General features: G+C 38.3%; 1 protein-coding gene across 3 annotated transcripts; it reads right to left on the bottom strand.

The window, feature by feature from the left end:
- LOC109824056 lies at positions 1,833-5,402 on the bottom strand. Of its 3 annotated transcripts, none has more exons than XM_020390577.1 (2): positions 5,325-5,402; positions 1,833-4,512 (listed from the first exon to the last, which is right to left on the bottom strand). In XM_020390577.1, exon 2 carries the CDS (start codon positions 4,388-4,390, stop codon positions 2,303-2,305), a length of 2,088 nt encoding a protein of 695 aa, XP_020246166.1. In that variant the 5' UTR covers positions 4,391-4,512; positions 5,325-5,402; the 3' UTR covers positions 1,833-2,302. The 3 variants fall into 3 exon arrangements, with proteins under 3 accessions (XP_020246166.1, XP_020246167.1, XP_020246168.1); XM_020390578.1 differs by lacking the exon at positions 5,325-5,402 and adding an exon at positions 5,269-5,308; XM_020390579.1 differs by lacking the exon at positions 5,325-5,402 and adding an exon at positions 4,865-4,956.

Below are 14,554 nucleotides of genomic sequence, written 5' to 3'. Positions count from 1 at the left end.
ACCGACTTCCACTTGTACAACTCACAAGCACACTCTCTCTCTCTCTCTGAATTTTCTCTCTTAAAAATCTCTTTTAACTCCCGCTCTTTCTTTTCTTCCTCCACCCTTTCTCCTCTCTTCCTCCCTTCTATTTACATGCAAATAAGAGGGGACAAGAGAGCATGGGTGAGCATGAACATTGACAAGAGAGCATGGACAATGGGCATGGGCAATGGGCATGGGGAGCATGGTGAGCATTGTTCACAGTATCAATGCAGATGTAATGCTAACAATTGCATAAAATGAATATGAATAAAGAAAAAAATGAAGATCATTACAAGTAAATAGACATTCCCATCATCGTACAATACTCATGCCGTTTGAAATAACAAAAATGGGTTTTTAACAACCAGATCGCGTGACCATTCACCATAAAAACTTTGCATTTCTCAACAGTTAGGTGGACCATGAACTTGATTTTTGCATGGACCAGCTAAAAAAGCACCAACCTGCTAACAAAATACTAAACCAAGATTACAATTGCAAGATTGAAGGTGCATGATTTTAGAACATTAATTTTAACAAATAAAGTAAGCAACAAAATTATATCTTACGCAGTACTTTTACTGATTCAATACACAAAGGATCTGCACTGTGCAAAGAAAGCACATACCAAAACTATGAAATCGAGATGAATAGTTGCAGCTTGCACCACTGAAGAAAAACAGTAGCATAATCAGAAAGATTAACAGTGAGCAGAATATATTTGTCCTTCAGGCTTGCGGCTATTTTCCTTTGATTTGGACTTAAGAACGTATTGGACTCCCTGACTGAGGATAAGCTTGATATGCAATATCTGTACGTGCGTGTAAAATCTATTTACATAAAATTCCACATCATTATCTCTTCTTAACCTCAATCTGTAGAGGACCTTGGATTTTCTTTCAGAACTACTCTAATAAGGTGAATTTGAGGGCCTTTGCCAGTTTCTTTTCCCAAATAAGCACAATGGAAAAAAGGAAATACAGGAGATCAAATAAGCACAGTCAGTCATAAGTATGAAAACTACACAAACTGTTACGACAAAATATACGCATATATGATATAAAAAAGTATAAACGCATATATGATATAAAAACTAACTTTGACTTTCCTATGCATCAAAGCTTTGTTCATAAAATAAACAGTGAAAGTAAAAAAAAAACTGTAGAGATGTCAACATAATGCAAATACTACTAATGCCTATTAAGTTAGTAACTGTCATCTTTGAGAACCAAGGGACGTCAAGTATGAAAATTGTGTGAAGGACTTGGACAGACTCATTGAGCTAAACTAATTGAAATTAGCCAAGAGAAAGTAAAAACTATTATGAGTTGTAACATTTAAAACTATTATGAGTTGTAACATTTAAAACTATTATGATTTATAACATCAAACGCCGACTGACTATTTGCCCCAAAATCTGGTTATTGCAATAAAGATATGAAGATGTCAAATTTAAAAAAGATTTGGAATCTATTATCATCTCCCCAAAAAAGCAGTTTATTTGTGGTAGACTAAGAGGTAGTGATCATATTGTCTGGTAATGAAAATAAATCATGCAAAATCATTCATGACAATGTATATGAAGAAGTTTCTTTCAAAATCAGTACACGTACACCAGGAGGAAATGAAACTAGATAGACAGAACCCGCCCCCAAACCACCACCCCCCCCCCCCACACACCCCCCCACCAAAAAAAAAATCCTCCATACAATGATGAGTAGGCCTCCCCATAACTTTCAAAATAGTAGTAAACCCCCCTTATGTTATATGTTAGGGGTTATCAGAAAATCTCGTTTCACTTTAAGATTTTATCCAGAAACCTCCCCTCGTGTCATTCACTAATGTTACAGAATGGTATCAATAGTTTTGAGGAAAACCATATGAACATTACAATATCGAAACAATAATGAATCTACTTGGCCATATTTTGCAGTGTGCTTCTGATTTCATTTTTTTAACCCCACAACAAACCAAGAAGCTAAAGAACATATGTGAGAATATATTGAACTACCTCACAGAATAATGTAGCACAGAATATGAACACAAGGGGAAAGAATACATAAACCATATTGGTATCTTCTTGGTCCAAATTGTATAGGCTGCAGGTACCATCCAGGACGAATGTAATGCTAAATGCTATCTTCGTATTGATGGAAAATTGAGGTTAAAGAAGCCCAAGTCATCAGCAGAATATGTGAAGATGCTCTACACCTTAAATCGTTGAAATGTGTCCCGATGTGAATTAATACAACAAAAAGGTCAACCAAATTTCCTAAAGTCACTCAGCAGTCTCCAGAGCCTCCTCAAATTCCGCAATTACCTGAAGAAAATCTGACGGGATAGCAGCAGGATCAAGCTCACAGCATCCTTTTGGAGCATTATTTGCTTCATCTCCCGTAAGCAAATACGAAGGCACCTGATGTGAAAATCGAAACATCTCTTCTCTCGGGATCCTTTTGATTTCAGTGGGATCCGTGTGTCTATGGAAAACTGCTCTGAAACCTGCAACCTTAACTAGAGGAGTAACAAGCACCCCTTTCTCCTCATTATAATCATCAACAACTTCAACTATGTCATATTTGTAAATCACGTTGTCTGGTGTCAGCTCGTTCCACTCTGGTGACCAATTTTTGTAAAGAGCCCAAGTATCACCTTTCCTCGGTAAAATTTTTACAATCCCACGGGGACCTTTCTCAAACCTAACCCTGTGAGAAAAGATATTTACTGTATTACTGACTTCATATCTTCCCACTCTAAAATCCCCACAAGTCTTGGCAAATCCAGAGGCAACCCATTTCATTGGCCCCAATTCACTATTACTCTTTGAATTTAAAAAACTGATGCGAAGCTTAAAAGGCCTGAGAGAGAGAACTTTCTGAATCAGGGCATAGAATCGTGGCATGCCGTCTTCATTGTCATATGTAGCCCATACCTGCTCTCCTTCAAAAGATTTTTCTAAGCGATCCTTGTCAAAATCGTGAAATTCTGGGTCAGGAACAACAATTGTCACAGATTTCTTCGCTACCTCACTTGAATCGATATTGCTGTTATCAGTGGGCTCCTTCATAAATGAAATGCCCCCATCAGGTTTAGATACTATTTTTACATTACTCCTGCCCTTTTGTTTTTGTTTTTGCCTTGTCTGTGACTTTTCGGCCAATTTTTCTGCTGCCACTGAATTCCACACTTCTAACTTCTTATTTATCTCTACCTTAGCCTTCTGCATTAATAAATTCCTTTTATCAATCTCCCTGCTCAAGCTGCTCACTCTAGAAGACATTCTCATCTTACCAGCATCAAAATTCGCAGTTTTCCAGCCCTCAGAAATCTCTTCAGTGATGCTTCTCCCTCTCTTTGCCGGCCTATCAACCTTAGCTACATTATCACTAGCACCAAAATTATAATACCCCGAGCTACTGATGCTCCTCTTCGGACTCAATTTCTTTCTACGAAGAACCTCCTCTCTTCTAGCCGCTGCCTGTGCTTCTTCTCGCTCCCTTTTCACTTTCTCATATGTTTGGTGAACAACACTAGCTGCTTGTGCAGCTACAGATGACGGCGCTGTTTCACTCGCAGCCCCAGCCGTTCTAGAGAATGCACTCCACTGGAAGTTCGGGTTATTATGCAAATCAAGATTTGCCGAGGACCCGTGAGGATTTTTTCTGTTAGATTTCTTCTGATTCTGTTGAGGAGTTGTCCACGAAAAATTTGAACCTGCTCCGTTAGATGGGAACCCAGTTTCAACTGCCAAGAATGCTTCGTGGCAATTAGGGCAAAGGAGGTTGTGATTGAGATATACCCTGAGGTACTCGTATTGCATCTTGCATCGGTTACACGATGTCCAAAAAGTATTGGACTGAGCCGAAGCAGTTGAACTCTTTTGTGACCTTTTATTGGAGGTTGAATTATTCGCGAAATTGTAGAAGCCATTTTTGCCCTTGGGATGAGAGACTTTCGTTTGTGATCCTTTCACATTTCTTTTCTGGTCATAAATTAATTTCCGGTTTTTATCAGAGAGCACACTCCAAGCCTCTGAAACTAGATGGAAAGCACCCTCTGCACCTATCGACTTATTTTTGTCTGGGTGAAGCTGAAGAGCTAACTTCCTGTACTGTTTCTTCACAGTTTCTTCGTCTGCTAAAGAGTTAAGACTAAGTATTGCATACAAATCACTCTCACCGTTAATCTTAGATTCGGCAGCCTGATAAACATCTAGAGTCGATATCATCTGATTAATACCCTCGAGAGCTGGAAAGAGATTTTGGGCTTTTAAAGCAAACTTCTTGGCACCCGCAATATCTTTAGTGGTGAACTTCTTTTCGGCAATTTCCCTCGCCCTGAGGGCCTCATCCCTATTACATTCCATTTACTGACTTTGTGCTTGAAAAAAATCCACCACAAAAGACTGATCAGAGCTCGGCTTTACCTTCTAGTACTTGCACTAAACAGTCTCCAGTAAAAAACGGTTCAAACAGAGCCTCAAACAACCTAATTTTACAAACAAAAAGAGTCAAATGATGAACTACTTAGTATAGTCAACAATAATTCACAGAAAACAAAAGCCATACGCATCAATATAAGTGTTTAAACCTTATGATTGTCTACTCAACCAAGATATGCAACTATAAATATGTATATGAAGATATACAGACAATTTTCTTATTAAATCCCACGACAATTCATATCTAGTGATCCTAACTATGAGAGAAGGAAACACATAAGATAATTCACAGCCATAAGCTTTATTTAAAAAAACTGAAGGAACTAAAAAAGTAGAGAATTTCATCAGGAAAGCAACCATAATGGAAAGAAGACAGAAAAGCTGTTGAAAGAAGATCACCATAATTCCCTCACAAAGTCCTCTATTGATTAAAATTCAAAATTCAGCAGCCAAAACCCTAGAATTTGAAGCTCAGATAAGCTCAATTTAACCTATTGATTAAAATTCAAAATTCAGCAGCCAAAACCCTAGAATTTGAAGCTCAGATAAGCTCAATTTAACATCAAAGGCATCCAATCTGCACAAATTGCCAAAACCCTAGAATTTGAAGCTCAGATAAGCTCAATTTAACATCAAAGGCATCCAATCTGCACAAATTGCAGCCTATTTCAAATACACAACAAAATTTTGATCTGAGCTTCAAGAAACCCTAAATCATTCGATCTCCAGCTAGAGATCACGGAATGAAATGAAATCAGATGCAAATAGTAGCTGAATCAAAATTGAAGAGAAAGAGAAATTACCCATCTCGAGAAAATTCGCGAATTTGAAGGAATTATTGAAGAGAAAGAGAAATTACCCATCTCGAGAAAATTCGCGAATTTGAAGGAATTTGAATCTCCATTATTTTCCCACCCAAATCTTAAAAGAACAGTCGAGAAAATTCGCGAATTTGAAGGAATTTGAATCTCCATTATTTTCCCACCCAAATCTTAAAAGAACAGGGGAAACCCTAGCTCACCAATAGTCAAACCTCAGAGCTCAACAAAAAGAAAATCCCCAAATACCCAAATACAAAACGATTTTGTTAGTCTTTTGATTTATTATTGTATATATATGATTTTTCTTGACCCTCACCTTTTTCTTTTTCTTTTTTATTTTTCATGCTTTTGATACCTCTAACTAGGGTTACTTCCTAACCAAAGCTCTGGTTTGCTTTTTTTTTTTCTAATATTAGTATTTTTAACATGTTATTTATTTTATTTTATTTTATTAAGTAAAAAATTCAGCAATAAATGGAATAAATAAATAAGGTGTTACTTTTGTAATTTATTATTAATTAGCATTTTGGTGAATGAAGAATAAATCATAGGGCAGCGCATGTGAATGGCTTTTTTGCTGGTTAATAAATATTTTTCAAAACAGACCCCTTTAGAGTTTTATTTTTCAAAATCGACCGGTTTTTTTTATTTATCAAAACCGACCCGATTTTGTGATTAGCAGCCTAATCACCATCCTAAATAGTCGGGGTTGCCAACCCCGACTACTTAGAAGGGTATTAAACCCTAATTAGAGGCCTTAAACACTAAAAATTAAGGTCCTAAATAGTCGGGGTTGCCAACCCCGACTATTTAGGAAGGTGATTAGCCGGTTAATCACAAAATCGGGTCGGTTTTGATAAATAAAAAAAACCGGTCGATTTTGAAAAAAAACTCTAAATGGGACTGTTTTGAAAAATTGTTCTAATAAATGTCTAGTGTGGGTCCCACTCATTGAGGTCAGGTTAAGGTAAGGCAGGTTACTTGTGGGGTTGGGTTAAGTAGGGAGTGAAATGAGAAATTACAAATACCTCCCCCAAAAAAAAATGTGGGACCCATCACTATTCTTGCTTATATCAAGCTCTACACTACTTTTTTTTACTACTTATTAACAATTACTATGAATTTCTATAACGATGCATTTCTCATACAAATCCTATTCGGCGATTATTATCGATAAGAGTTGCTAATGCATTTCTATGATATATCGTTAAAGCATTCTTTGCACATAAACCCATCGTCGATACCATTATTTGTGTAAATGATCATGTGAGGATTGAGAATTTAGATCCGCATTGCTTCGACAAAGGAAGAATGTTGATTGAGCTCGTGCGTGTACGATTACATCTGTTATAACCGCTCCAAGTCGACATGCTTGCATTATTGATCCGAGCGCGGACAGCAGCAATGAGAAAATGAACATTGTTTTGTGCAAGCTTCATGGCTCTCATAGTACTTTTATCCTCATCGATACATAGGCAAAGATAAATTTTCAGCAAAGGATGGCAGAAGAATAAATTCAATCAAATTCCATTTGCTGTCAATTCAATCAATCAAATTCCATTTGCTGTCTTTAAGTAAAATCAAGAACAAATACACGACTTTTTATTGGGCGTAGAAGATACCGAATTCTTCAGCAGCAGAGCTCGCTTCTTGTGCTTCAGAATCATGTACGGCCTATCGCGCCAGCAATCAGGCCAGAGAGTGTAGACGAACTTGCAGGGTTGGCCATGGTGAGAAAATTGTTCAAGAGAAAATTAAGATGTGCTGGAGCTCAAGGGGGCAATAAATCTTAGGAGATGCATACCTCAGCATATTCACTTGTGAATCCAGTGTCACGCTATGCTCAGCAGTGCATTTCAGAGAGAAGGGATATATGGTTAAGCTACTGAATTATTCTGCGGCAGTCAAATGCACACCCATGGAGAACGACGTTAGATCGTAAACTTTCTAGGTGATTAACCGGAAACCATGACCGAAAGGTAACAAGCATCAGAAGAACATGACCAATTCAATTTCGCTGGTTTTCTTCAAATAGAAGGCATTTTGGAGTTCTTCGATCCCCTTCTTCCTGTATGTTTACGACATGAAAATGATACTGAGGGAAATGCAAATAAAATTGCAGGCGATATGACTTTGTTGTGCGTGGGATTTTTATCTGGAATATGAAGTAGCCATTCTGAGACGATTTAGTTGATAATATATAAAGCCTTTCATTTTGCAGGAATGACCAATATCTCGTGCACCAGTCATATGGAACATAGCAGTTGTTGTCGAATATCTGACCGCTTTGAGAGGGGGGACTCTGAGATAAATGCATGTACTTTGATGAGCATGAGGCATGACATGATGACAATCTTATGGACTCAATTGACAGTATAAAATTGTATCAGATATTCACTGAACCTTAGCGAGTTTTTATCAGGAATGAGTTGTAGGATAAGGAATTCAGTTTCGCTATACATGAGGAGTTTAGAGAATATTGCCCAAACTCATGCTGTGCGCTTTATGAACTTAGACCCATTTGAGCCAGTTAAATAGCTCAGTGATAATTCATCGATTAAAAAAATGAAAGATCGAAGAAAGATGTTTCACCAAACACTGGAAAAGCGAACACAAAAAAAAGGGAAGCCACGGAAAAACAAGAAACTTTGATAAGTAAAGAATTATATCGAACAAGAGAAGAATCTACAATAGCAATGACAAAGCCTTTTAGCTCAAATTAATGTTTGCAGGAGTAGAATTGCTTTTTTGCAAGAAAATGTTTGTCCAGTACAAATACATTGCTCGCTCTACCCAATGAATGAAATTATTACACCTAATTTTGGAAGTAAATATTTCCCTGAACTCGTGCTTTTAAAAGTAGTATGATATGATAAGTGATCAGATATACGTGATTACATTTGAAAAGAAGAAGTTCAAATGATCCATCCATATCAGGTACTGGAACAATGTAAAATAATATAACAGCCAATGCAACCTCAATCCAAGCCAGGAACAAAGAAAATTATGAGGCATTTAAAAACACAACATGTTACCCAAATAAATAATTCTCGATAATGCATATACTCTCTGAGAGTATGGAATTGGTCAAATTTGTGTTCACCAAAATCTCTCTCTCTCTCTCTCTCTCTCTCTCTCTCTCTCTCTCTCTCTCTGAGAGTATGGAATTGGTCAAATTTGTGTTCACCAAAATCTCTCTCTCTCTCTCTCTCTCTCTCTCTCTCTCTTCTCTCTCTCTCTCTCTCTCTCTCTCTCTCTCTCTCTCTCTCTCTCTCTCTCTCTCTCTCTCTCCTTTTGTTATATACTCGCATATACAGCCTTTCACTATTTTCAGATTGACAAGCATGCATCACTCTTCATTCATTTTCCTTTATGGAAACTTTTTTTAAGTGTACAGCATTGCAAGTGTTGAAATACTAGCTATGACTATATAGCATATCAACAATGCTATTGGCACGCAGGGCATCGCGTAGGGGCATCGAGCGTCCTATGTGGATCCAGTCACGTCAGCAAATTAATTTTGATCTCAATTCTGTGAAAAAACACTCGTGACCAATTCCTCCATCCTATTATCTCTCCTCACTTCAAATTAATTTCCCATCTATACTCATGACCAATTCCTCTGCCCTATTCTCTCTCCTCGCTTCAAATTAATTTCTCATCTCCCCTGCGACTCGGGCAACCACCGCCGGAAGCGCACCCGAACTCAAGTGAGAAGGACCACCGGAGTCTCCGCCCGTCGCCGAAGTCAGCCCCTCGCTCGAGTTCGCCGTAGTCCTCTCCCCAACAGATCTAGGTTTTGGCAAATTTCTCAAACTTTAATCTTTCAAATTAGGATTTTTTTTGTAGATTTCTCATCTAATTTCTAAGGAATGCATGTTGATGCTTTAGATTTTTGCAAATTTCTAATTCAATTTTATGAATAAATTATTAATTAGGGTTTTTAATGTTGAGATTTTTTTTGGAAGAATTCTCATCTAATTTCTAGGGATTGCATATTGATACTTTAGATTTTTACAAATTTCTGATTCATTTGTTGGAATATTTATGATCATGTGTAGAGGCCGTAAATTTTTTTGAGCTACAATTTTTATTATAAAAATTAATATGGATAAATATTATTGCATAATATTATATTTGAAGTGAGCTCAAATAAATCTTCAGCCGTGAAATTTTTTTTTTAAAGAAGAAATACACTTTTGTATAATCTCTTAACACAATTTTGATTTTTTTTTTTTTTTATTTATCTCCTTGCAGAATATTACAGTGGGTGTTAATTATGGTGAGTTACATTCTAACTATGATTATTTCCCGCAGAATCATGTCATCAACATCAACAATCATCCTCTTCTAAACGGGTAAGGTTCTTTGATAGGAGGCTATATGTTGCATGTGGAATCATCCACCTCCATACGAGATTTCTAATTGCTATTGTGGGAGTCCAGTGCAAATGAAGACTTCTTACACTCCGGGGCATCCATGTCGTCGATTTGGAAAATTTGTGCTACAAACGCTTGTAATTGTTGGACTTGGTTAGATCATGGCGAAGTACCAAGTTATGCTCGCGACTCAATGAATATATTTATTCGCAAGTATGAAGAGCTTTCAATTGAAAATGAGAAATTGAGATCAAGAATACATGGGGAAGAAAATGGAATTTGGAAGAAACATATCCAGGAAAATGGCTTTCTACTTGGAATTTTTGTTGGTTTCATGATGTCTATCTTTCTTGTAATAATATCCAAGTAAGGGTATGTTTCTAGTTTGGACCTTGTAATATTTTTCTAACTCAACTATGTTCTATGAAAATCTTTGTTCTATGGAATTGTAACGAAAAAATTAGGTGATAATTTGTTACTTCGGATATTTATTATTATGTGCGTGTTTGGAATTCTAAATCCGTATTACTTTGGATATTTGTTGTTATGGTATCTGAATATTTGTTTGGAATTCTAAATTTTAAATTCGTATTTCATAAGTGGATGGTATATGTCCCATGAAGGAGCGGCTGTTTGAGTCCGTTAAGTATATAACAATAATGCTCTAAAGGCAGAATGAAGTAAAAAAGAATTCTTAGATTACATCCCAGCTGTTAATCCTAATGGTTTCCTTTCTTGATGCATATTTAAAAAGTCGCCTTTTATTGGTTCTGTTTGAACTTTGAAGAGGGTAAATCAAGTCATTTATGTCAATTACCTTGTGAGCTTACTCTGCACTATACTATTGACACTTAAATTTTAATTCGAAGGTTGCTAATTACAAAGCATTTTAATTGACCAGTACACGGATTATCACAAAGAGCTGCACCAAAAGGAATCAATGGTTAGAATACTACTGAGTTTCTGTATCTGACACGGATTATCACAAAGAGCTGCACCAAAAGGAATCAATGGTTAGAATACTACTGAGTTTCTGTATCTGGGAATAAAGAATTTGTCCTTATTGACCAAAAGGAATCAATGGTTAGAATACTACTGAGTTTCTGTATCTGGGAATAAAGAATTTGTCCTTATTGATTTCCGTGAAAGATGTGATGACACTGAATTATCAGGGATTTTATTATGCAAGAGTGATTCAAAGTGTGAACTGCTATTTGGATAGACATTAGAAGATGGAACTCAATATGAGCCTTGTTGAACTTTGCAGGAACTAGGAGCTCACAGCACCATGGACTGGGGTCAAGATACAAGTACCAGTCAAGTTCATAGTTGGGATTTGGACATCACTTACAACACCAGGAATGTCAAAGATTACATACACAAAGGTGGCTTCAAAAGAGATGTTCCATTCCTATATATTCTGCTCCTATTCTGTCTGGATGAAACAAAGTCGTCGGTCTGCACAAAAGTTGAAGAAGACCCTATGGAATTAATCTTGCACAAAGCCGTCAGTCTGCGTTGCATGATACCCAAATATCGCCTACTAGGAATGTAGGCGTCTGAACATAATATAAATTTTTAGAGAACAAAGAATAAATTTTTCAGAACTTATGGAGAATTTTCAATGTACCAATTCCTGAATTTCTACATAGCTAAACAATCGAAATGCATGATATAAAATATATGACAAAGCCACTCAGTTGTAATAGTTCAATTAAACAGTTCAGTAAATTTCAGTGGTAACATGAGCTTTCTCAGTTGTGGCATGTAAATTTTAGTTTTAATCTTTCTTAGTTAAAATTTGAGAATTTGTTAGAAGGAATACTAAGAAACTAAGGAAATATATAATCTTTTCAAAAAAATAAACACTAAACTCACTATTAAGGCATCACATCATGTTTCTCTGATCACCATAGGTTTGATGCAATCCATTCATAGGTGTCAACCTCATCGCATGTAGATCTCTAGGCATTAGAAATTGAGGCTGTAATACATCATATAGATATAAGGGTGTAGCTGTGGTGATTAAATCCTATTATAACATAGAAAATAAAGATGTTGATATAATATATTGGACTATGTCTTATCAACTGCATACATTCATTCGTTAATTGTTGTGCCAGCCAATACATTCCCCATGGATGCACTATATTTGGTTGTAGCATATAAGCATGCATTTGAAACCATGCTATCTTGTGTGTAGGAAAAAACACCCTCTTGAGATTGTGATGGATTGTTGACTGGCACATTAGCATTATGATCAATTTTCTTCTTTCTTCGCCTACTTGTTGGCTTAATTATGTTTTGCCTAGGCCGACCTTTCCGAGTCTGAGAGAGAGGATCCAATATGTTTTCATTTTCCTCCTTTTCATGTTCTTTTTCTTCTTCCACAAAATCATGATTCTTCGGTACTACTTTTCCTTTCTGACTTGATTCAAATTGTTTTAGTTCTCTAAATTTGGTATTATCCATTTTTTAACACCCTCCTTTTCATGGTTGTTTTGGACAGCAAGATCAGGAACCTCGCTAAATGCAAGACATAACTCGCGATAGCGTAATTGTTCAGGTGTGACAACCCAAGTATTAAATTTGACTTTCATCTTCGAGTGAGCTCGCCTCACATCCTTTCTCCACCTTCTTAGAATGTGCTTTTCTGGAAGAAAGCTGACTTCATGACGGATAAGAATGGTAAGGGCATGCCTGCATACTATACCTTTAAACACAAACAACTGACACATTTAGGAATCCATTTGCCGCCCTCCAACCAAAAAGCCTCCCGAATGATATACTCAAGCACCCCTGCTCCCTCGTGATAGTTTATAATTTTACAATATATCTTTCCCGTGAATCCAGCTTGAAACTCTTCAAACTTTGCTAAAGTGTAGACTCCCTGAATTTGACTCTCAATTTCATAAGCTGTTGCAATAGCTTTTACTTTTGAAAATAACTCTGCATCGGCCCGCATCTCCTTTTCCGCCTTGCTTCATAATGCATTTTCATACTGCTCAACAAACTGTTTCAGACATTTTTTTTAATTGACATATCCATCAAAAAAACATTCATGCTTTCACTTCGCTGAGTAGTTGACATTCCTGCCCAAAAATAATTTTTGACAAAACATGGAACCTATCGATTTCTCTCTTTGTACAATTTGTAGGCGTCTAAAAATGCCTATGGGTGCCCGCACACAGCTCAAGACGAAGAGAAGGTGATGAACGCCGTTATCCGAATCAAAGAGGATTATCCAACGCCGACAAGCGCATGAAGCGAATCGGCAAACTGTTGATGACACGATAACGAACCACCGCAATGGAAAACACCAAGTGGACCGCATGCGTTAATCAACTCAAAGCGTACAAACGCACCCAACAGTCAGTTAACACGCACGCATCATTCAGCTCATGCATGTCAATCAGTGCGCGCGTCAGTCAGTTCACGATGGCGTTAATCAACGTACATTAATCAACTCGCGTGGAGCATACAAGTCAACACGATGGATGAGTAAACAAAATGGGAGAAACTATAAGTCCTGGAAGATCGGAAAAGTCGTAAAAAACACAAGAAATCAGCGAAACTCAGCGCGCCGCGCGAGACGGACCAAACCGACCCGCGCCCACGCGGGTCGGCCAAGTCCGACCCGCGGCGGCGCGGGTCGGACAAAGCCAACTGACTTGATATCATCTACAAATGTGGTTAGGCTGTTGTCAACTGAAGATAGAGCCAAATCACTTGTTCTCATCCAAATAACCGCATTCGAGGCCTATAAATATGAGTCAAAGGCCTCCATTTTTCAGGGGCGATTGATTATCAAGACGAGGAGGTGCTGCCGGATTGTGGAGTCAAAGGAGCACGAATTTCAGCGAGGGTTGACAGATCTTGGCGAGTTCTTCGGCATAAAGAAGGAGAGTTCGAGAGATCCGACGTCCGTTCCCGTCCGTCCCTTGAGATTAGGCTTGGTCTTAATCTCGAGAAGAGCCCTGATTTCGCTTGGTCGATCTCAGCGCTTCAAATCAAATACTTCCTCGGTGAAGACGAAGCTCTGCTGAATTTTTCATCAACCGGATCCAGATCAAAGGCGGTCCACGGATAAACCCCGGCACAGGTAAAGATCCCACGCAAGCAAGATCTGATAAACGGATCTTGTGTTTATTTTAAAGAAAGTTGTAATCTTTACGGAAACAAACTGGCGACCACAGTGGGAGCCAACAGCTTCGCTGCTGGAGCTGTCGTGTCGCAACCTTGGATCTGCATCCCGGTTGAAGAAGTGATCGAGTACGAGTTCGACCAACTGAAGTTCGAGGAATATCTGTCGTCCTCCTCCTCCAGATCCTCCGCCTCTCGCAAGCGAAGGAAGATCAACGCCCCCGTTGTTGCGGTAGCTGAACCTTGCAACGCCCTTCCGGCCTCCAATGAGTCCGGATCTGCAGATCTGAACTCCTCCTCAATCAAGGAGTTGAGTACAGAAGACGCGCCCACTTTATCGAAGAGAGCTCGTCAAAGACAGCGCCAACGTTGTGCGCGCCAACTCGCTAGAGCCTTGGAGTCAATTGACAGGATCCGTTACGAGGCGGATCTAAAAATTAGGCAACGCCAAACACCCCAACAGCGGACAGATGTCCTCCCCTCCAAACCAATAGCAAATGAATGGATCCAAATCAAAAAGATTCGTTCAACTCTGGAGGAGCGAATTCAAAAGCGTCGCGCGCTTGCGCGCACGCGAATTCTTGTGCAAAAAACACAAAAGATGCAGAAGAAGGACATAGCTAAGAAACAACCAAGACTGCATCAAACTTGGAGGCCAAAATCCAAAACGGCGGCCGAAAAGATCGAGAATCGCGGGTCACTTGAATCCAACCCGCCGGCGCGCGGGTCACTTCAATCCGACCCGC

The sequence above is a fragment of the Asparagus officinalis genome, chromosome 9 (assembly GCF_001876935.1).
Source record: "Asparagus officinalis chromosome 9, Aspof.V1, whole genome shotgun sequence".
NCBI lineage: Eukaryota > Viridiplantae > Streptophyta > Magnoliopsida > Asparagales > Asparagaceae > Asparagus > Asparagus officinalis.
The sequence above is the reverse complement of the archived record's forward strand: the minus strand, read 5'-3'. Positions and strand labels throughout refer to the sequence as shown.

Bases quoted from the DNA above. Each gene is read 5' to 3' on its own strand.
- LOC109824056 (XM_020390577.1), bottom strand. From the start codon at position 4,390: ATGGAATGTAATAGGGATGAGGCCCTCAGGGCGAGGGAAATTGCCGAA.